At 38.0% G+C, this 22,894-nt stretch overlaps 3 protein-coding genes across 3 annotated transcripts; 2 read left to right on the top strand and 1 right to left on the bottom strand.

Moving 5' to 3' along the window:
• The first annotated feature begins 2,760 nt into the window (after positions 1–2,760).
• nmt2 (N-myristoyltransferase 2) lies at positions 2,761–11,863 on the top strand. Its single transcript, XM_084726843.1, has 12 exons — positions 2,761–2,940; positions 3,391–3,508; positions 5,444–5,585; positions 6,287–6,405; positions 6,756–6,847; positions 7,675–7,791; positions 7,894–8,064; positions 8,158–8,266; positions 8,367–8,537; positions 8,632–8,799; positions 9,888–10,025; positions 11,186–11,863. The coding sequence occupies exons 1-12, from the start codon at positions 2,828–2,830 to the stop codon at positions 11,204–11,206; spliced, it is 1,479 nt and encodes a 492-aa protein (XP_084582969.1). The 5' UTR covers positions 2,761–2,827; the 3' UTR covers positions 11,207–11,863.
• A 4,206-nt stretch (positions 11,864–16,069) lies between these two features.
• Positions 16,070–18,188, bottom strand: rpp38 (ribonuclease P/MRP 38 subunit). Its single transcript, XM_084725706.1, has 2 exons — positions 18,075–18,188; positions 16,070–17,192 (listed from the first exon to the last, which is right to left on the bottom strand). The coding sequence occupies exon 2, from the start codon at positions 17,183–17,185 to the stop codon at positions 16,331–16,333; it is 855 nt and encodes a 284-aa protein (XP_084581832.1). The 5' UTR covers positions 17,186–17,192; positions 18,075–18,188; the 3' UTR covers positions 16,070–16,330.
• A 1,233-nt stretch (positions 18,189–19,421) lies between these two features.
• Positions 19,422–21,807, top strand: acbd7 (acyl-CoA binding domain containing 7). Its single transcript, XM_084726841.1, has 4 exons — positions 19,422–19,579; positions 20,667–20,784; positions 21,068–21,130; positions 21,342–21,807. The coding sequence occupies exons 1-4, from the start codon at positions 19,568–19,570 to the stop codon at positions 21,413–21,415; spliced, it is 267 nt and encodes an 88-aa protein (XP_084582967.1). The 5' UTR covers positions 19,422–19,567; the 3' UTR covers positions 21,416–21,807.
• Positions 21,808–22,894: the final 1,087 nt, after the last annotated feature.

Below are 22,894 nucleotides of genomic sequence, written 5' to 3'. Positions count from 1 at the left end.
GCCGAAGTTTTCGGTGTAGCACGGGATAGATAAAGCTAAGTGCGATTTGTATGTGAAGCTAAACTGCAGGTCATTTCAGTGCATTTTCTGATTTTTGTGTTTTTAGAGGGTGAATGTTTGTATTGATTGTGTTTATGTGTGCACCTGGGTGGTGGTATTGTTCATCTGCGATGCTGCTGTCTGTAAGTTTGTGTGTCCACGTGAGAGCGCTGAGAAATAATCAACATACACCCACTCGAGGTTCATATAGTCATAGCAATCATATTACAGAGTGTGTATAGTTCTTTCCTTTCCTCTACCTGGTCAAAATGATGACGTGTGAGTTGGTGTTGTGAATGGCCTCTTCTCTCTTAGTATCCCACAGCAACCTCCAGTTCTAGGGTGGAGTTGCAATACAGCATCCTGAGTGTGTAACTTGGTTGCTTGCATTATATTTGAAGCCTATTATTCTGAATAAACAGCCAAACTGGGATGATTTGTCTGTGTGTTTGTGTTTTGAACAAAAACAGATTTAACTGCAGGGACCCCTTTTATGATCGTGTCTTCTTTATGAATCCCACCTTAAGGGAAGATTGTCAGAATCGAACGCTAGCGATATCAAACATCGAATTGGATTTAGTCCATAAAATAAACATAGTAAATAGAAAAAGAATAAGAAAACACTGCATGTGAAAAATTCATAAATAGAAGTACAGGATACAAATATTTGAAATGTGGAAGATTTTAATCAAAAAAGATGTATTTTAAAGTAATAGAGTTAAAGGGTTAGTTCCCATCAAAAATGAAAAATCAGTCATTTTCTACTCACCTTCATATTGATTGAAAGTTGGGTTTATTTTTTAGTCCTCAAAACACTGCTGGAGTTTCACAGGAAAACAGTGTTGCTGAATCTCCCAAACAATGGAAGTGAACGTGGCATCAAGGTAAAGATCTACAGTATTTACGCTTTTTTTAAATGTCATATGTAAATTAGATGCCTTCTTGACAGGGGTGGCAAAAGTACTCGTATCCATTACTCAAGTAGAAGTACAGAAAAAAAAGATTCTGGTAAAAAGAACTATTGATTCAACTTCTCTACTCAAGAAAAAGTACAGACTCTGAAATGTACTCCAACTACAAGAGTAAACGTGGTACTTTTTTTTGTCTGAAATCTTTAACGTTGTTTTTGTCTTGTTACATTGATTTTGTCTTGTTATGTAATTTTTGTCTTGTTGGGTCGTTTTCACCTTGTTACATCTTATTATATTGTTTCTGTCATGTGTCTCACATCTTTTTCATCTTGTGATGTCTTGTTACTTCATCTTTTGTCTTCTTACATTGTTTTCATCTTTATGTATTTTATGTTGTTTTTGTCTTAAGTAGTTTCCTTCTTGTTATGTCTTTTATATAATTTTCATGTCATTGCGTCTGTTGTGTGTGATATGTCTTGATGGATACACAGTAAGCGTCTTTTCTATGTGTTTGGTCTTGATGTTGAGAAGGTGGCGCACAACGATGCAAAATAAAAACAGTCATTCCCCTCAAATGCATTAAAACTCCAGTAACAAGCCTGTTTTCAAAATGTAAGGAGCGGAAAGTACAGATACTTGTGTTCAAATGTAGGGAGTAAAAGTGCAGTATCAAAGTATTTGGACTTAGTTATTTCCCATCTCTGCTTCTTAGTGTAGTTTTTACCTCTTTTTAAATTATTTATGTGGCATTTTATTTCTGCCAGCTTTTATTGCTTTGTCCCTCTTATAATGTGAATGTTTCATATGAAACAATGGTCTTGAGTTTTGAAAAATGTATATTGATGATGCTGAAAGCAAAAAGCATTTTCACTTAGCTTTGTTATTGAAGGCAATATCAAATAAATTTTAAACATGACTTTTAATAAGGCTGGATTTTCCACAAGGGCAAAATTCACTGTGTTAATTGTCTTTTTGTAATTTGATTAATTGAAAATTTGTTTGGGAACCTGCACCACTAAAGCACAATATGAACTATTCTGCATTATCACCTGGCATTATGATCATGTCTTGTAGACTGTTTCTGTATGTATGTAGTTTTTAAACCCAATTATATATATTTTTAATTGCTCAAATTGTGCATATGGCTGAATAACTAACTAAATACATTCTAAATACATTTCCTATATATATACATTTTTTTATTTTAGTTATTTTTTTAAGTACACATAAATTTATAAAAATAAGATATTCCTTATTAGGCCCATAACAGGGAGCAAAGAGGGTAGCAAAATATAAAGAAACATTAACAAACATATACATATTAAATAAATAAATAAAATAATATGTAAGAATATAAACGAGAACAATTAAACAGGAAATATTTAAAAAATTGGAACATTATAAACAGGGGAAATATAAAATAAGAACAGTATGTACAATATAAGGAGACTAAGCAGTTTAATTTACACCATTTCACAGAGGGAATATGGCACATAGAATGATGACAATATACCTGATTACCACACATTGGAATTAAAAATCAAGAATTGAATTAAATACTTAAGAATTGAATATTGCACTTTGAAATTAAAAAGTAAAAACTCACCTGCGTGAAATGTACCCTGCATGTTTGAAGTGACATTACACTTCATACGGTTTCACTCCTATTTAGTCTTTAGTTTTAGTTAAGTATAATAACTTTGGGGAACACTGGACTGTATTTCATTTTTTAAGGTAGGAGTTTTAGCCCTGTAGTTCCTCCATTGGTCTTTAGGCGTCGCGGTTTCCTTCTGCATCTTCTTTGTTTTTCCATCTCTCGCCCGCTGCCCGTGATCTCTATCATACGGTGGCTGCTGGCAATTTTTTAACATATTTTTATGATGGCGGAGGACAGTGAATCCGCGGCCAGCCAGCAGAGCTTGGAGCTGGACGACCAGGACACCTGCGGGATAGACGGGGACAACGAGGAGGAGAATGAGCATATGCAGGGGTGAGGATGGCCTGAAACGCAGTAACGTTATTTCAGGCAGCCTGTCCTGTCTGTTTGTGCGCTGCTGTTGCTGCCGCCTGTTTATGTGTGTGTGAGCTCGGTTAGCGCAGTTAGCTAACGTTAGCCGACACAAACACAGACAGGCTGTTTCCTACGAGGCCGTCATTTCAAGCTAGCCAAAACAGAGGAAGTGCTCATTTGAAACATTAATGGCATTTGCATTTTTGTTGTTTTAACTGTCCAAATGTGCCCGCTCGGCTAGCGTCCTGACATGATGACAGCCAGCCGTTCAAACCGTTAGCTAACGTTCGGTTAGCTCAGCTGTCAGTCGTTGCTATGGTAGCTAACGTTAGCTCTCCGCTGCTGTGCTTGTGTGTATTGAGAGTGAAGCGTGAGTGAAACAGACCCCGTTCAATGATGCGCTGTGTGTTTGTGTTCACGTGTGTATAGGAGCCCGGGGGGAGATTTGGGGGCCAAGAGGAAGAAGAAGAAGCAGAAGAGGAAGAAAGAGAAGCCAAGCTCAGGGGGAGCCAAGTCAGACTCTGCCTCCGACTCTCAGGAGATCAAGGTGCGATGGTGACCCACTGAGGTGTGCACAGACCCTCCAGAACTGTAACCCACTAACCTAGTGAAGTCACTCACCAGACTGATGGTTGACAGGGTACTAGGAGCAGGTGAGAGGATAGTCCTTTTGCACATAAGCCCAAGGAAAACGCCATCACTGTGACTGGGTCAATAGGGGTTAAGCTACCCAACCTTGGCCTAGACTTGGCTCATGGCACACTGTATATTTTGTATAATAACCCCATAGAGCAGAGCAGAGTGGGAGACAGGCCACCCCAGGGAAGCTCCAGTTTTAGGGGAGGCTCGGTGAATAGAAATGATAAAATATTACATTAGTTATTACATTAGTTATCAAAAGGAGGTCACAAAGAATAGACTAAATGTGAGTGATTTGGTCAAAGTGATAGTTCTGAGATACAGTGTCAGTCAGAAACTAACAAATACCTTTGGACCTTTTTATGTATTTATTGAAGTATTAAGTTAAGTAAAACAGTAATATTACACTATCTATGGTAGTGGCTTGTAGTCACTGAGTGCATTTTGATGGATATTACTTTTCCAGTTTTCTTTTTGCCTTTATACTCATGTATTGTTATTTTGGTTTTGAGAAACATGAAAACTGTCTGCATGCAGTAGGCGATTTGTTCATTTTTAAAATGGAGGATAAAAATGGTTAATTTTATTCACCTGCGACTAGTGAACTGACTCATGAACGACTCTTATGGGTCTGTAATTTTTTTTTTAATAGCCCCCCTCTCTCCACAGATATTTCAGGATCATAGATTCTAACTTGCACAAACCTCAGGCAGACCACACTATCATATTCTTTTTAACAACCCCTCTGCTCCTGCACTCTTTGCTACTAGGGCAGTGGTTCTGTGGGGCACAGACCCCTTGCAGGTGGGGCATGGATGATTAGGGAAGGGGGCATGCCACATAAAGTTTGAGAATCACTGTATTTGGATATGGAGAGGAGGGATGACAGGTTAACAAGGGGAATGCATTTGCAAGGATGCACTAACAAGAGGATGGCATCCCACCTCAAATCGCCTACTGTCTATACCTTATTCAGTTCTTTGATCGGTCTGTCATGTGGGCAGGTGCTTGCTCAGCTTGAGTTATGTGAATACTTAGTCATATGATGATCTGCATGCTGAAATGAAAGTGCAAGTCTGATAGCAGTGTAGAAGATAAATTATTGCTCCAGTCTGTAATTTCAGTGAAAGCAAATAAAACAGAATGGTGTGAGCATTTGTAAAGGGAGACAGAGTGGCTGAGAGACTGAAAACTGCCACATCTTGATCTAAACAACATACTTCCAAATGTTGACACCAAGGCACAAGGGACAAATCCCACAAAATTAAAGTTTTCATTTGTAGAATTACAGACTTTATCAACTGAGGCAATGAGAGACAGAAGTACTGGAAACCTACACCACCACAACTTTCCAGGAATACTAAAAATTCATTAAAAAAACAAGAACAGACCTTGAGCTTTCACTATTAGAAACCTGTACAGCAGGGATGCTATGTGCATGTAAACATGCTTGCAATAACAGTGTTTGACAGAGACATACACTGATCTACAGTTGTGAACGTGGGTGTTTTGTGATCAGTGACGATACAGTATTTAGCAGGTGCCAATAGCCGAGTGTGAACGGCCAAATGTAACTTGAACTTGTGTTCAACATTTCTCTATAAGGTACTTTTTAAATTGAAAGGAGGCTGCATCTCACAGATGCCCTCTTTTGCTTCTTTTGAATCATGAACAACAGTCTGTCTTTGGCGTTTCCAAACTGGAGGCATGCTGACAGACATATACTGTTGGTAACACACTGGCTAAGAACCTCAGACAACCCCAAGTCAAAAAACTGGAACAGTCCCCTTAAGGCATATAGTCATTGCACTTATTTGTGTACACATCTCTTCTCTATATGTAGAACCCTGGCTTGCCCATTCAGAAGCTGCAGGACATCCAAAGAGCCATGGAGCTGCTGTCCTGCCAGGGTCCAGCAAAGAGCATTGATGAGGCAGCCAAGCACAAGTACCAGTTCTGGGACACCCAGCCCGTGCCGAAGCTAAGTAAGTGTATATTCAACTGAGAATGAGCAACAGCATTGTTTGTTTAATTTCTATCTAATTTATTCAAATTATACTGCAATAATAATTTAGGCCATGTTTACTAGTGCTTTTATTGAGGAAAGGCATGCATTTGGTACCTTATAAGCTCTTAATGATTGAGTGATTGTTAATCATTAACTTGGCCACTGGATGATCACAGAAGTTGCTTTATATTTGCATCTATAATTCAAACCATATTATTTCAGCTGACAGCAGAAGCTTTATCATAATTTTTCTTGAACACTGTTTTTGTGCAACAGTGCCATCCACTGGTTTTACTTCATCACAGTCTGTGCGATTCAAAGCCAAGTGTCCCAAAAACATGTCAGCTGTGAAGTTCAGTGGGGGTCTAGGCATGCTTAGTGGCATTAGATTAAGCTGTTTCCATGACAACTATTGGCTAACGATCAGGTCTGTGCAGGAGAGCTTGTGCCATGTGCCTGCCTGGTCACCACGGGACCAACAGAAGCAGATTTTATAAGTATAACTGTCAGCAGTTTTGTGGTTTTACCAATTAAAAAAAGAGACATCAGTTTGTTGTTGTTTCAGCATCAGTGTCACCTGAGCGAAATGCAAGAACAAGAAATTTCTAGGTCCACTGGGAATGTGGTGTTTGGAAAGTAGTTTTATGTCTTTGACAAGAGCTGTGCTATTTTTTGCAGATGAGGTGGTGACGAGTCACGGGCCGATAGAAGCAGACAAAGAAAACATTAGACAGGAGCCATATTCTTTACCTCAAGGCTTTATGTGGGACACTCTGGATCTCAGCAATGCAGATGTAGTAAGTACAGTGGTTGTCCATAAATTCATTAGGGCTGCAGCTTACAATTACTTTTCACAATTAGTTAATCTGCTGATTAGTTGTTTTGTCTATAGATCATCAGAAACAGAGAAACATGTCTATCACAGTATCCTAATGTCTGTAATCCTCAAATGTCTTGTGTTGTACAAAATCCAAAAATATTCAATCTGGTTTCTTGCTTGAAATAGGCAGATTAATGGCTACAAATTGATTTAATCAAATGATTTCTCTTGCAATCGACAACTTTATTAATTGATTAGTCATTGCAGCTCTGAATGCATGTTATAGAAACAATATTTACAAGAAATTGTTTGCGGTGTCTGTTTCAGCTGAAGGAGTTGTACACATTGTTAAATGAGAACTATGTGGAAGATGACGACAACATGTTCAGATTTGATTATTCACCAAACTTTCTCAAATGGTAAGTTTTCAGTTCTGATATTCTTCTTGTTTATTACTCTGCTGATCAAATTACAGTGATGTTGTGCTAACAAAGACTCTGACATCTGGCATTTGATGTGAATTGTGGAAATATGTAAAATCGGCAGTTTATTTTTATCACAATTGTGATGTTTAAAAAAATATAGTTAAACATGGTAGTCTGGCCTACCTGATGTTCATGATGTGTTTATTTTATGTATTGTGTTGCTTTGCTAGCATGTATAATAAATCAGCCAAAAGTGGTGTCGCACCACTGATCAGACTTGGCCTGAAATATCTGTGTAACTGGGCGCTATCCGGGCAGAGTTCATGGAATAAACAATGATACTTTCCCAGTTGCGTCCTCACTCAGTTTATTTTGTATAATTAGCTTTGACGTGTGCCTGGCTTGCAGTTAATGCTGTAAAATAGTGATGCCAACAAGCTTTCTTTGGTTTGTATCCATTTGTCTGAAAGAGAGCGGTATTGTGCTGTGATGGTTGAACGAGATAGAGACTGAATGAGGAGAGGGAGCGTTGGTAGCGAGAAAGACAGAGAAAAAAACAGTATTTTCTTTAGTCTGTGGGCCAACAGGTAAATTAAGTCTCCAATGCAATGTTAGTAAAAGCATGAAAAATGTGTTTTAGATGTATAAGATATATACACTTTGAAATAGCCTCATGACAGAAGAAAACATTCAACATTGCTGCCATTAAATTGCAGATGCGTGATGCAGGGGCCATCTACCCAGAAGTTATTGTAAACAAACATTGTGGTTCATTCTATGCAACTGTGTGCTCTCCCACTAAGCCTTTCCTCTCCTCTCAGGGCTCTGCGCCCACCTGGCTGGTTACCACAGTGGCATTGTGGAGTGAGAGTGTCCTCAAATAAGAAGCTTGTTGGCTTCATCAGTGCCATCCCTGCAGATATACGCATCTATGACACGTAAGCACTCATAACTGATCATGTGCATTTGGCAGAGCATTAACATGAATCAATAGAAATGCTTTTTACTGGAACTCATCTTCTTTCCTTCTCCTGCTCCAGACTGAAGAGGATGGTTGAAATCAACTTCCTGTGTGTCCATAAGAAGCTGCGTTCGAAGCGCGTTGCTCCAGTGCTTATCAGAGAGATCACACGGAGGGTGAACTTAGAAGGAATATTTCAGGCAGTATACACAGCAGGAGTGGTGCTGCCAAAGCCTGTGTCCACATGCAGGTATGCTGCACAGCATTCAAACATGGAAAAACACAGGACATGTCAGAAAATAATTGAACTTTTGTGTTCTTTCTTTTTCTGTGTCTGTGTTAGGTACTGGCATCGTTCTCTAAACCCCAGAAAGCTTGTGGAGGTTAAATTTTCTCACCTGAGCAGAAACATGACCCTGCAAAGAACCATGAAACTCTACAGACTACCAGATGTAAACAATCACACCTGTCAGTTCGGATCTCTCTGTACAATTCTTATTAATGACAAGAATTTACATGGACTTTTTGTCTTGCTCCATACACCCTATATAGAGCACCAAGACCCCGGGTCTGCGGCCGATGGAGAGGCGTGACATCCGCCAGGTCACCGAGCTGCTACAGAAATACCTGAGACGTTTCCAGCTTGCACCTTCTATGGGAGAAGAGGAGGTGGCTCACTGGTTCTTGCCACAGGACAACATAATTGACACATATGTAGTAGAGGTATCTGGTTTCTGTTTTTACGCTCAAGATACTGACGTCCCATCTGTTGATCCTTCTGTCTGTTTGAACAGTTGTTGTGCCTCTCTGTTCTCAGGGTGCAGGCGGTGTACTGACAGACTTTGCTAGTTTCTACACTCTGCCCTCGACCGTGATGCACCACCCTCTCCATAGGAGCCTGAAAGCCGCTTACTCTTTTTACAATGTTCATACACAAACCCCGCTACTGGACTTAATGAATGATGCACTGATCCTGGCCAAACTGGTAATGTTTCCCTCTATGTAGAGTTGTTTTAAAACACTAATTTAACTGTTCTGTGGTAATATCAGTTCCAGCCTCTGGAACTTTTGCTTGAAATAGTAAAAATGCATGTATGATATCACAAATGAGTGTCTCATTAAGCATCCACAAAAGTCTGAGTGAAAATAAACGTTCATAACTATTAGAACAAACATTTCTCAAGCCTGTGCAGCCAGTCATGTTTGATGGACATCTGCCTCTGGAGTCCCAACACACAAGCTTAGCAATGTATAGGTGGTCAGCAGCAAAACATATTTTAGCCACCTAAAAACATCGGTATCACTTCAAGTGTACACTATATTTACAATATTTTCACTGCTTTATTTTGCTGTCAGAAAGCCTTTTTTGTTTAAAGTCATGAAGACTCCTTTGACAAAAACAGTAACTTTACCTCAAAAACATGGGAGATGCTGGAGTACTGCAGCCTTGATTGTTAAGTTAGTTTGTTTTGTGGTTTGACTTTGGACTTCTAACACGTTAGTTTGGATCTGAACTAATGTGCTGCGGATAGAGGCAACGGTAGACCAGCAAGTCCCGTTTGGAGTCTGGAGCAATATGACAGGTTCAGTTCCCTGTTGTTAAGTTGGCTCAGACTCATAAGAGACAGATTAAGCAGGGTGAGCAGAGATGTTTTGTCACATCCATTTGGTTGGGACAACTGACGTCATGGATTTTATAGTGATTGCTTTGCGAAAGTAGTTGTATAATTTTCATAATAAATGTCTGAGCATAGTCATAACATAAATTTTGGATTCAAAGTATTTGTAATTCTTTTAAGATGCTTATTAATATATACATAAGACCCCAAATTACACAGTTAAAAGACTAATGTAGATTTTGGTTTTCAGTGGCTTTAACCTTAAATTCAGGAACAGGGAAGGAGGCTTCTAGAGCTGCAAATACATGGAAAAGGGTACGATGTGTGGCCTAAATAAATCAGTCATTCTTGAGCATTTTTTTATTTCAAACAAAACTTTTCATTGATTTTCTTGTTACTATGTATCTCATCTTGACATTTAGTTTGTTGCTTCTTATTCTGTGTGTGTTAATAGAAAGGTTTTGATGTCTTCAATGCCTTGGATCTAATGGAGAATAAGGTGTTCCTGGAGAAGCTCAAGTTTGGCATAGGAGATGGAAATCTGCAGTATTACCTCTACAACTGGAAATGTCCCCCAATGGATCCTGATAAGGTAAGCTGTGCGATTTCTCTGAGCTAACGATCAAAGTCTGGTGTTGAGACACGATGATGAGAGTTAAATTTGGGCCACGATTTATTGTGTAGACATTTGATATTGGTAGTGCAAGTTGACTGTTTAACCTTTCTGCTGCCTGTTATGCCACAGCTTCTGCAAGTTATACAGTCACATTTAGAGCAGGGGTTTCTCTTTCAGCTCAAGACCCAAAAACAAAATTAGGTGTCTCCCTAGGACCCAAACTTACAAAAATACATAAAGAATTGCCATGACATCAACATTTATAAACTACTGATAACATTATAAGGAGGACAAGCTCATTGCAGGAGAGAGTCCAATTATAGTGAAACTTTCTTTCTCTTAAAACTTTTCAAAGTGCAGGTGAGTTTCTCTCACTTCTGTTTGGATCAGGATCCTATAACTTATAAATATATAAACAGTTCACCTGCGTTTCTTGGGTGTTCCTATACAGACTCATAGGAGTGCCATATTAACAAATCTAATCTATAAAAGAAAAAAAAAGTGAAAATAATTTTTTGATATTGTAAACATTTAGAGTCGATCTTGTATGTGCAAATAGTTCATCATCAATGTACAGACATCTTGTCAAAAAAGTAGGGACCAGATCAAAATAATGTAGCTGTAGTCTTGTTAAGTCTAGCTGAAGTGACCCTGCAAGATCCACAGTCTTTGTAAAATCTTAGTCTGTGGCTGTAGATTTTGCATGTTGTGTGAATATGACAGAGAAACAGTAGTGCTACATTATGTCATGTTGGTGTTTCCTGGCGACTGTTGGGTTGAAGGACCTGGTGGTACTGCAGTCTGCTGCTGAAGGAGTTGCTTAGTGCACCTACAGTCTCCTGCAGGGGGTGAGAGGTGTTGTCAATGATGCATATCAGCTCGGCTAACACCGTCCTGTCACCCGCCTCCTTGATGGAATCCAGAGGACAGTCCATGACAGAGCGGGTCCTCTTAACCAGCTTGTTGAGACTGTTTCTGTCCCACTGCATAGAAGATAATTGATGCTGCCATAGTGTCAAAAAATGTTCGTAACAGTGTCCTGTTCACTTCAAGGACCTCAGTCCCCTCAGCTGGTGGAGATTTACACACGGTTTTAAATGTGTGTGGTTCACTAATTACAGGTCTCTGTTTTTCAGGTTGGCCTCGTCCTTCAGTAGTAGCTCTCTTCACGGCTGCTACACAAACACTGATCAAGAGGTCATCAGCGATCTCTGGCTATTCCTTACCTGGACATACAGGTAGCCCAAGCTAGACAATGAGAACTACAACCGTAAAACCAACCTGGAGACTGGGAGGCGGTTCACCCGTCATCAAGAACATTCTCAGTTCACCTGGAGGTGAAAATAGTAGTTACCTGGACGTAACTCCAGTTCTATGAGTACGTGCGTAGCCCTCTAATGGACTTCGCTGTTGGTTTACTTTCATGAGACTCTGCCTCGCCACCTTAGAGAGAGTCTTTTGGGTGGTGAGTACAAAGACAGTTTCTCAGTTGCTGAGGCAGAGTCTCGTAAAGATAATCAATGGTGATGCTTGTTAGAGGGCGGAGCACGTACAAAATAGAACTCTTAAATCATCAACATCCTGAATGTGAAGTCATGCTATGCCTGAGATACTCATACAGTACAATGCTCCTGACATGCACACTCACATTGAAAACAGTTTGACATACAAGAGGATGCCTTGACATTGTGAATTTTGTTTAGTTCTTCTTCCTCAGCAGATACATTGTTACTGGGACTGGCATGTCATTTAATTTCGCTGACATTGAACTCTGTAAATGATAATCAACAAGTAAATATGACCACAACACACAACTGTTAGTTATTGTGTCTCGACTGCAACTGCACACCTGCAGTACTTTAAGGTTCTGAAAGGTAGTTGAAGAGTTAATATTCCTGGTCCGTCTCATATCACTCTGGTTCTCCGCTGGCTGTTTTGGGCCTCAGTAACATTAGAAATGCTAAGAACGTGTTTGTGATTGGAAGAAACCTGTTCTCTCAAGCATTCTGGAGAAACTTTCAATTCAACTTTCAAATGACAAATATGTTCACACAGAAAGCAACACAAACACTGTCAAATAACACACAAGGGTTGGGCGATATGTTAAAATGTTCAAGTTCCACAAGCTTTTTTTAGCCTAATAAATAATCAAAATACACTTAATGTGAAGAAATTAGGTATTCCTACACCTCTTTTCCTTATTAAATAGAAAAATACAACCGTACAGCATCAGGATTCAATTTTCTATCTTTCACTGAACTAAGACCAGCTTAATTTCCTTGTGAACTTTTGTGAACCAAAACTGTCTTGGTTAGTCTTTCCACTGCTCCAACAATCGCCAACTCTAGTATGGTTGAAATAAATTCTTAATTTATGAGTTAGTTTTGAAAATGTCCTGGCTCTACATACAGTTTTCCCACTGCCTCTCTCTGCCGATAAATTAGCAAAATAATAAAGACAAAACAACTGACAACGAATTTGCCAAAAGCCAATAAATTTGTCCTATCGTCCAACCCTACAGCACACACGCACACAAAGGATATCTCCATGGAAGGACTCATCCACCTGGTGCATTGATATACTTGTTTTTTGTTTAAAATATATAGTTACCTGTACATTTAAAGCCAGATCATATTTATTCCTGTAGTGTGAGTTTGGGGTTTGGGAGGGCTGATCCAAAGTATTTTCCTCATAAAGTAGTGTAGATGTCACTGAGTTTGTTCAGACAACGTGGGTTTAAGTGGTTTTTGATGAAGAATGTATTGCATCAATGAAGCACAATTTTTGAGTTCCTATTCAAGCAAAAGGGTCTTTTTTTAAGGGTCAGATTTCAAAACAAAAGGGTTGCAGTGCAAACTGTACAACCTTGGTTTTTACAGAGGATGTGAGCTGTTTTCACGTTATAAACCTGTTTCTAGAGTTGGTATTTTTAATAGAGCATTTAAACATGTTGTTTGGTTAACTTAACTGATAAGCTCATGTTTTGTAGTAACAAACATAGCTTAGGTTTATCTGCATGTGAACTGTGTGTTGTCCAGTTAGCAAGACTGTTAAATTAGAGGCAAGAGTAATTGTAGCTGAAAAAAAAAAAAAAGGATGCACAAGTAAGGCAGTGAGAATTACAGCACCATAGGCCAGTAAATGCAACAAAATACCAATTAAACTATAGCCTGGGTGGATTTAATTTAGACTTTGTATAAAAAAAAATCTTCAGAATAGTTTGTATTTCTGTCTGGAGACAGTTTTATAGGGTAAAAATGGCTTACTTACTTTTGTTCTCAGTTAAGTAAAGTTTAAAGCAGCAAAGGTCGGTTTTCTTGTTAATTTAGTCTTCGCCACTCAGAGAAACTCCCACTTACTACTTTCTGTGAATAAGATGCCCCTATAAAGCAGCTGATTGGCCAGAAGTACGATTACTAATACATACATAGTCATCAGTTCACTCACCTGCAGTAGGATGTTAGATATGTTCTTAAAGGGAAAGTTTGCATTATTTGAGGTGGGGTTGTATGAGGCACTTAACGATAGTCAGTGTATGTCCTACAGTAGACGGCGGTAGCCAAACAGAGAGGAATACTAACACAGAGGCTAAGCAATTTACTGCTGGGGAGGTGGTCATTAGCAAAATGTATTTTAGCCACATAAAAAAAGATCAATATCAGTTTACATTGCTTTACTGTCAAACAACCTTTTCTGATGGGAACTTGCTGTGACAGTCAGATACCCCCCTGTTAATCCTCTCTGCTTGTCCAAACTGGAGATATGTTGACTGCCATCCTCCGTAGGTAATAACACTGACTATTGATAAGAACCTCATACACTCTCACTTCAAAAAAATCAAAACTGTCTCTTTTGATCAAACGCTCAGTTACATAAAAAAAAAACCTGACACAACATTTAGTGTTTCTGGCAAAAAAATTCAACATTAGCATGTATTCAGAGTACAGTGGCTGAATAAACAAAAGCCTGTATCAGTAACCGCATCAATTTGAAATTCAAGCTTTTCCTGTTTCTCCAGGTTCATTTTTATTGACTTCTCTGGATTTTCTTTTTATGGTACTGTATTTGTGTGTCAGAAAAATATATTGTGGGTCATTTTTTTTAGTGTGTTGTGCAGCTAAATACGTGAAATTCTTTGAACAGTTCTGATATTTATAACTGTACTTTGCAAAATGTCTTAAGACAATTCTTGTTACGTTTCTTTTCAGTATTTCTCTAAAATCTCCACTTAAATAGGCGACTTTGAAATTGATTTTTGAGGGTTTGAAGTATTTGGCATTTCCCTGTGCAAAGATGAGGATCTTTTGATGCTGCTGCTGGTGTTTTCAAAGGGTAAAATGTTTTAAAATTGTCTTTTTTTCACCGAGTTTGTTTACGTTTGATGTTCATGTGGCTCGGCATAACTTAAAGAGATGGAGGCTGCTGCCATTTTTGTCCATTTTTTTCTGTATGTGATGTAATTTTCTTCTCATCCCTTTATATATTAGCAAGAAACGGACAACCAACAGACAGTCAGTGCTTCAGGACGCAAAGATTTTTTTTTTTTTTTACCATTGAGAGGTTGAATGAGTTACATTCACAGATACAGATACTGTTACTGGCATTTATTCAGCACTGAAGCTGGTTTTTGAGTCAACGGTGTGCCTCATGGATGTTGGTTGTGTCACAGATGTGTTGCCTGCAGCTGTTTGAATGAACTTTGAGCATGTCAGTTCTGCTGCCGTGATGATTTTAGCGTCGTTACTACACCCTTTAGTGAGAACTCAACCTGAAGTACCTGCCTTATTTAAAAGATGTTTGTTTTTGTTTTGTTTTTTAAAGTAAGATTTTGGGGGCGGGGGGTGTACTTTTGAAATGACATACAGCTTTCTGAACTGAAGAACAATATTTTTATTCAAATCCATTGTAAGCTGTGAAAAAGCTGAAGAACTTGTACCAGCATCATTTAGACATGACCCCATGCAAATAACAATCTGTTTCAACACACACATCAGCTATACCAGCATGGATATTTGATTGAATAAACTCACTTCAAAAAGGAACATGAGTGATGCACTTTTTTAAAAACATGACAAGGGAATATTGCAGTTTTAATTTTAATTAACTGATTGTTCAGAAAAACATCAATTTAACTGTCCTGTGTAGAGCTGCAACAATTAGTCAAAAGAAAACACTGATCATCAAAAATGCTTGCAGCTTCTTAAATATGAGGATTTGCTGTTTTTTTTGTCTTTTATGATACATTTACAGTAAATGAAGAGTCTTTGGGTTTTGGACTGTTGGTTGGAGAAAAGAAGCCATTTGAAGATGTTGTTTTGAGATCTCAGAAACTGGTCAATAAAATGTGATTTACATCAACTTTACTAACTTTCATAGCCTCCATGCAGCCACTGGTTTCCATTCATCTCAGTGGGGTATGACGACAGTGATTTACTTGCTTTAGAAAGGTATTTCATTCCAACAAATACTGGCTCCTGTTTTGACAAAATGTAATTAATATTTTTCTGCTGTATTGCACTGTTGTCTTTAAAGTCAATCATCTACAAACAGACGAAAATAAAAATTGCTTTTAAATGTGAGGCTGCAGCTGAAAACTTAATTATCTACAAACTGCTTTATTGTTTTGTCTCTTAAATAAAAGAAATTTAAAATAACTTTAAATATTTCTCTTCAAGTTGCTTGTTTTGTACAAACAACAATAAAAAACCAAAAGATTCAATTAATTTCAAATCAGATCCTCATACTGGAAACACTGGAACCAGCTTCTGTTGATCAACTAATTGATTAAGTGTTTCATTTCTGGAACGTCTCTCAAGCAAGTTTTAAGTCATTGTGAACAGATTTGCAAAGCATTTTTAATTATAAACTAAGGGATCGCTGAAATATCAGAAAAGTGTGTTCACAAAACTAAAAACTGATATGGTAAGTTTATGTGAATAACTACAAATAGTGGATCCCAGCTTGAAGATAAACCCGAAGTGTCACATAAGATGATAGATAGGATGAAAAGGAGAAAAAAAACCCCACATTTTTGTTTTGGAATACAAGCTATTTTCACCTCTTTGGGCCTCTAAAAATCCTTAAATTGAAACAATGTGGGAAGAAATAAGTGTGGTCCACGCTAAAGCTATATCCTGTGAGGTCACATGTACAGTCTGTCTCAGTCAGTCTCATTTTAAGTCATCAAAAGCCAAAAATCAACTGAAACCACTGGACTAAACCATGAAAACACACAGGAAGAGTTTTTTAATCCAAGCAGAATTTCTGTTTCCTTTGGCTGGCTATGACTTAGCCATTGTTTTTTTTTTCTTTGCAGTGTTAGCGACTATTTTTTTTACTTTGAGAGGCTGTAAAGTGCAGAAGGAGGGCGACTCTGTGACCTCCTCAGGTTCAGTCTCAAGCTTCCTTTTCTGTGCCTTTTTCTTCTCACCAGCCTCCTCCTCCTCCTCCTCTTCCTCCTCCTCTTCTTCTTCCATGTCAGCAGTATCATCAGGTGTTGCAGTGTCTGCTGCACCTTGTAGCCATGCAACATCCAGCGAAGGCACTCTAGGTGTAATGGCCTCAACAGTGTCCGTGAACACCTCGTCGTCTTTGGATGCACACTGTCTGAACCCCAGCGCCAGGACACTTTTCAGCCCCAGTGGCTCTGACATGGTCTGGCTGAGCCAAGGCACCTGGCAGGCCGGCACGCCTCTCGTCACACTCAGCGCTATCAGGTGATTCGTCATGTGGTCTGGCTTCACAGACTTGCACACAAACAACAGTTTGAGCTCGTTCCTCTCCAGAGCTTTGGTGACCTCATTGATGCCGATGGCCAGCTGTCTTCTGGCTGGCACATTTGTCCAGCCATTTCTGGGGGACTGCTGCTGCGCCGGTGCGTCCTGGCTCACCTGGGGAACAGGGTCTGATGTGGCAGCAGGTTTCTGCTCTTTCCTTTTCCTCCACGGGCCAAATACTTTCACCTCTTTCTTCTCAAGACCTATGGACACCAGCTTGTCCTTAAGGGTTTTCAGGATGAAATGCCTGTCTTTTTGGGGAAGAGGGCTCCATTTTGGGGTGAAGGGTGAGGTGAAGGATGTCTTGGTTGGAATATACCTTTTGACTTCCTTTTTAGCTGGTTTTCCTGCAGTGGCCATACCTCAGCTGAAATTAAGACAAGAAATCAAGTATTAACAAGAAATACATTTATGTAACAAGTACAGTAGAACCTGATCAATATATATATATACTATTGTCAGTGAGTAAAAAGATTTTTTCTTTTCAGAAATATTTTTCATAGTTTTTCTAGCAGAGGGCATTGACTAGTTCATTTTATTTTGTTCAGCTTTTTAAATTAAATGTTTCAACACAATCTATTAAATCAGATATTATTATAGTCCATATTTACCAACAATAATTGTCAGAATAATAAATAATAATATTAGGTTACTGCTTTACATATTTATTGGCATCCTTACTCAAACCATATAATTATCTTCTAATTTTATAGCACTTTTAAGGAACATGCAAAGTGCCTAACAGAGCAAAGGGATGCTGACAGGTGGACAAATTAAAGATTAAAAACACCTTCATAAAACAGTAATGAAGCTAAAACATTAAAATAAATATAGAATAGGAAAAATACATTGTTGGAGGAGGCAAAAGGGCCAAATTTAAGGATGAAGGAACCACAACTCTCATGATCTTCTACAACCCTAAGTTTTATAATCTAATCGTTGTATTGAAATTATACAAACGGTTTCTCTTTACTGACTATATTTAAGGGGCATTTTCATGCAACATTTAGAGTACATGATAACTTATTATTATTATTATGATCCAATGCAATGTTTCCCTGTGGTTTAATTATTGTGTCTCTGAAGGAGAAAATAAACAAGAGTTGTGTTTAATGACCAGAGCAGCATTCACCAAGTGATGTTCGTTTACTCGTCAGCTGTAATAAAAACACTGCACATTGTTCTTATAGCAACATTATTACAGTCAACAACGTATTTGACAAACAGAAGTGGCATTTCGTTACTTTACCTCACTTTTAACGGAGCAGAAGCTTTAAAATTTGTGCTCCGTTCACAGTTTCAGTCCATCAGCACGGGTGGACCACAGGGCGCCGCCATTTTGTTTGAATTGAAATAACTTTATTTATCAAAAAAATAAAACAGCGCAGCGCCGACCAGCGGTCAACGAGTAGTACGACGTTTATGGCTCAATGTACTGCAGCGTGTTCATGATGCATGTGTGGCACTGATTATAACGGAGACACTGAAAATATCTAACGTCTTAACGTCCTTCATAAGTGGTTACTTTTACTTCTTCTACTGACTTTGATTTATTTGTACTGATTTTTATTGATTGCTTTTTAAAAGTTTATTGTCGGAATTTTTACTTTTTATTTCAGTGTTTGTTGTTTTTTTTTTTATTCTTATCTATGTTGTTTTAATTTTGCTATTTGAAGCAGTTTGGATTGCATGTGTATATGAAAGATACTATATAAATAGGTTAAACCTGTGCTGAATTAATTGGCAATACCAAAATGTAAAAAATGGTCAGTTTCAAGTTCTGTATTCATGATATTACTTAAATAAAGCATACAGCCTAAAAATATAAACGTGTGCTATCAAAAGTAAAACAGGCTACTCATTATAATTGGATTTTGAGCTATTCATGCTTTTCATCGTTGTGGGTTGATGTTTTCCTTCTAACTACAATTTATAACAGACATTATAATGATAATCTTTATTTATAGAACACTTTAGCAAGCAGATAAAAAAAATGTTTTTATTATCTGCTTGCTAAAGCTTGCTATTTTTAATTTCTGTTTCTTTATAATTTGTTTCATTTTGTATATATGATTTTCTTTTCTTTTTTTTGTTTGTTTCTATTGTGTCTGCGTGAGTGTATATATATGTGCATACATATATGTGTATGCACATAAAAAGGGACATTTATTTATTTTTATTTTTTATTCACTTATTATATATATATATATAAATGAACAGTAATTACTTTAATAAGGACTGTAATCTCTGATTTCTATGCACTCCTGTCATTACTTTTTTTGCCTGATAGGATGCAGGAAAAATTATCTTTTTTTAATGTTATTTAATAATAATAATTTAAAAAAATGTACTTTCAATAATTGAAGCACATAAACCAATAAAACCGTGTTTCTTTGTTTAAACTCAAAAATTGCTGAATAACCATGGCTCAGAAAAATGTGCAGTATACACTACGATTTCCCTCTGAAATACATTATGAAATAAAAGAGAATCTTAAAATGTAATACTCTGGTTTAGTGTCAGTATTTCAATAATGTGCGTGTGTGTATTTGTGTGTGTGTGGGTCCGTGCCAGGCAGCCAATCAGCTCCTCGGCAGCTCTCTGCTCCCGCCTCTGCAGGTCTCTGCTTGGCTGACAGACATTATTGCATTGATCAGCTGTGCTGCAAATTACAGCTGCGAAGAGCCGTCAGGCCGACAGAGAAAATATATTGATCCGAAGTACGGAGCTGCACCTGCGAACATGTCTCATCAGGTAAATTGTCAACTGCGTTTGTTCTCATTTTATTCAGCAGTATATGTGTAGCCTACAGATGATCGCTATGAAATGAATAACGGGTGTAGGATGTTCACGCCATCTACTGTACATGGTGTCATCCATCTTTGACAGTGTGGGATGGGCACATGTAAGAGAAGCGGGTCCAAACGTATTTATACTGCTGCAACTACAGCTGCAACGTATTAAACCTAAATAATAGACAATAAAATATTAGCACATGCAGGATTATGAATAACACGCGGGATCTGGCTCGACTTGAATGGAGACTGTGAAGCAATTTTGACCAGTAGTAAAGATTTAGAGATTAATCTTTGTAGCATTAAAGGGGTCATTTAATTTTAAAGTTTAAAGTTTGAGGTTTTCGTGTTTTCTGTCCATCCTAAAAGGGTCTCCGATGGTTTATAATTATCTGTTCCGTCCCAGATCCTTTGTAAAGTAGATTATTCAAGTGGGCACAAAAGCTCTAGAGTCTGGAATAAAAGCCCATTGTTTGTCTCAAACAATAGGTTTCCCAGGCTCTGCGCTATGACTAGAATACTACGTTCAGATTTCTTATTCAGAGTTGTCTGTAATTCATTAATATGCACATTCTCAGATTCTACACTTCCACTGCACCACATGCTTTAGTCTGGTTCATCTGTCAGACAGAGGAGGGTCAGGAGAAATATTCATAGGGTCGCATGGAGACATTAAGGGGTGACACATATAAGTCAGTAGTTACAAACAATCGCATATATCTGTATTCGCTTGTAAAGCCCCTCAAATTAATATATTTTAAATCACGGGGAGGTCATCTCTTGCTGCATTCAATTGCATTTGGACATTGGGGTGTTGCTGTTGTAAACTTCCAACCAGACACAATTTTTCATATATTTTTTAATTAGATTGTCCAAAACTGGAGTGGCAAGACATCTCTTAATGGTAGATCCACCCCTGCTGTCAGACTTGGCAAAGATCAGAACTCTATAACCCTGTGCAAACATAATAGCTAGGTTTTGAATAATTTATCAGAAATACAAAGAGTGACTTGACAGTTTCTTTTTTTCCTATTGATTTCCTGCAGGCCGAGTTTGAGAAGATTGCAGAGGATGTGAAGAAGGTGAAGACGAGGCCTACGGACCAGGAGCTGCTGGACCTGTACGGCCTTTATAAGCAGGCAATTGTTGGAGACATTAACATCGGTACGACTTGATGCAGAAAAACAGAATCACTTTAGGGCTGTCACGATATCAGATGTTCACTATACGATTATCGTGGACAAAATAATTCACAGTAACGATATTATCACAGTATCTCTAGAAATTTTGAGAAGAAAAATCCTATCAGTCAAATTCAACTTCTATTATTTATATATTATGTGTAATATTAATATAACATGATATTTATTTTATTGGTCACTTCCATGTACTGTTTTTTAATTTTCTGAACATTTCCTCATCTCTTCGGTTGATTTCACAACTGTAGATAAACCAGGAATGGTGGATTTGAAAGGAAAAGCCAAGTGGGATGCCTGGAACTCCAGGAAAGGTGAGCTAACATCATGTTAGAAATGCTTGTAGGTATATAAAACAGAAAGACAGGTACAGAAGTTAGTAGAAATCTATCCAGTCATTGCAGAGATATTTCAGTCTGGGCTAAAGTGGTGAACTGACCAGCTGACCTCAGGTAAAAACAGCAAATATCTTAGTGAGGATTTTTGTTTTTAATCCAAATATTTTGTATTCACACGTTCTTTCAGGAATGTCCACGGATGATGCCATGTCAGCCTACATCACACTGGGAAAAGAAATCATCAGCAAATATGGCATGTAGGGCTCGCAATGAACCGAAGAGGCTGAATTAATGCAAAAACGACAAGTCTACTAACTCAACTACTAAAACAATGCTGCTGTCTATATAACAAGTAGCCTTCTGCTTTCAGAGGCCAAAATGATGCAGGATAATAGTGTAATTTAATATTTTGTGTGACCTCTTTTCATTGTTTGTTTTTTTAACATAGATTATACCCATTACTTTATACAATTGAACAACTTCTATGCATTGCTAATTGATATTTTATCTAATTTATGTAGTTTATTATTGTAATTCACATATCTGCAGCAATAATACTGTATACCTGTGCACTTCAAACAGGACAAACTAAATCCTGTCAAATGTGAACCTACTGAACACATTTTGAAAATAAAACCACTTTCTGACCTGTTTTTGTTTTGTTTTTGTTTTTATTTAGCCTACGCTGAACGATATAAATGGGGTGGACATAATTATAGAAACACCCGTCACCATCAGTTCAACAGCACCACAAACTGCCTCCCTTAAAACTACTATATATCTAATATTACAGCTTCATGCAGGCAGGATTTATTGCAGGACTGTAGACAGGGGTACCTAATAACTTGGCAATTGAATATATAAATGTATGAATCAGAACAAGGACTGTAGATTTTGTTCCCCATCACTTACAATGGAAACACATTAGAAAGAAACAGGGGGATTATTACAGCAAGTGAAACCTGGTTCAGTGCACATGTGGGCACATAAGCATTGTTCTAACACAGATTTGAAAAATGTGAATCTATAGTTTGGGGGGTCATTTTTGATTGAAACTAATGGCTGGAGTCCTAAACATTGAAAAAGAGAGCCTGACAAAAATTATACAAAAGTATGTGGCGTGGGGTGTCCATATATTTCTGGTTATATAGTGTATTTGCAAATGTTATGTAGATTTGCTGTTGAAAAAGGGTTTACTATGTCATTAACCCGTGGATGTGTGTGACCACATGAATTATTTTCTATTTTTATTTTATACATTCCCTTTATGAGCAAGTTGTTTGTTTCAAGTTTCTATTTTCTAGTTTTTATTTTGGTACTTTGGTTGTAACCACAGTCTCTGCCTTGAATCCACCTCTCACCTCTCTGCAGCATACAAACTCACCATGTCTCATTCACTGGTAAAATTTAGGTCAAGTGCAGCGCGCATGCGCTTCGCGACTTGCCGGGCTGACAGTCAGTTGCAGTCTTGCACAGGGCACATATCTCTCCGCTCTTCTCTTTCTTTTTTTTACTACAAAAATGTTTTCTGACACTTTCCCTAAACATTTCAAAGTAATTTTGGTGTCTACATCTACTTGTTTTGAGTGGTGTATCATATACTGGGCGGTTCCTGTGGCCACTGTGACTCTGCAGACTGATCTACTTTTGGTTGTCTGAATAGGAACCCTAGATTTGCTAAATTCTCGCGAGATTTGTGATAAGTGGTATGTGTTTACACAAATGAATCATGTTAATAAC

The sequence above is a fragment of the Lutjanus erythropterus genome, chromosome 9 (assembly GCF_056507025.1).
Source record: "Lutjanus erythropterus isolate fLutEry1 chromosome 9, fLutEry1.hap2, whole genome shotgun sequence".
NCBI lineage: Eukaryota > Metazoa > Chordata > Actinopteri > Lutjaniformes > Lutjanidae > Lutjanus > Lutjanus erythropterus.
The sequence above is the reverse complement of the archived record's forward strand: the minus strand, read 5'-3'. Positions and strand labels throughout refer to the sequence as shown.

Bases quoted from the DNA above. Each gene is read 5' to 3' on its own strand.
- acbd7 (XM_084726841.1), top strand. The intron at 20,785-21,067 runs GTACGACTTGAT...TCACAACTGTAG, and splicing joins TGTTGGAGACATTAACATCG to ATAAACCAGGAATGGTGGAT. The intron at 21,131-21,341 runs GTGAGCTAACAT...ACGTTCTTTCAG, and splicing joins TGCCTGGAACTCCAGGAAAG to GAATGTCCACGGATGATGCC.
- nmt2 (XM_084726843.1), top strand. From the start codon at position 2,828: ATGATGGCGGAGGACAGTGAATCCGCGGCCAGCCAGCAGAGCTTGGAG. The intron at 8,267-8,366 runs GTAAACAATCAC...CACCCTATATAG, and splicing joins AACTCTACAGACTACCAGAT to AGCACCAAGACCCCGGGTCT. The intron at 8,800-9,887 runs GTAATGTTTCCC...GTGTGTTAATAG, and splicing joins CACTGATCCTGGCCAAACTG to AAAGGTTTTGATGTCTTCAA.
- rpp38 (XM_084725706.1), bottom strand. From the start codon at position 17,185: ATGGCCACTGCAGGAAAACCAGCTAAAAAGGAAGTCAAAAGGTATATT.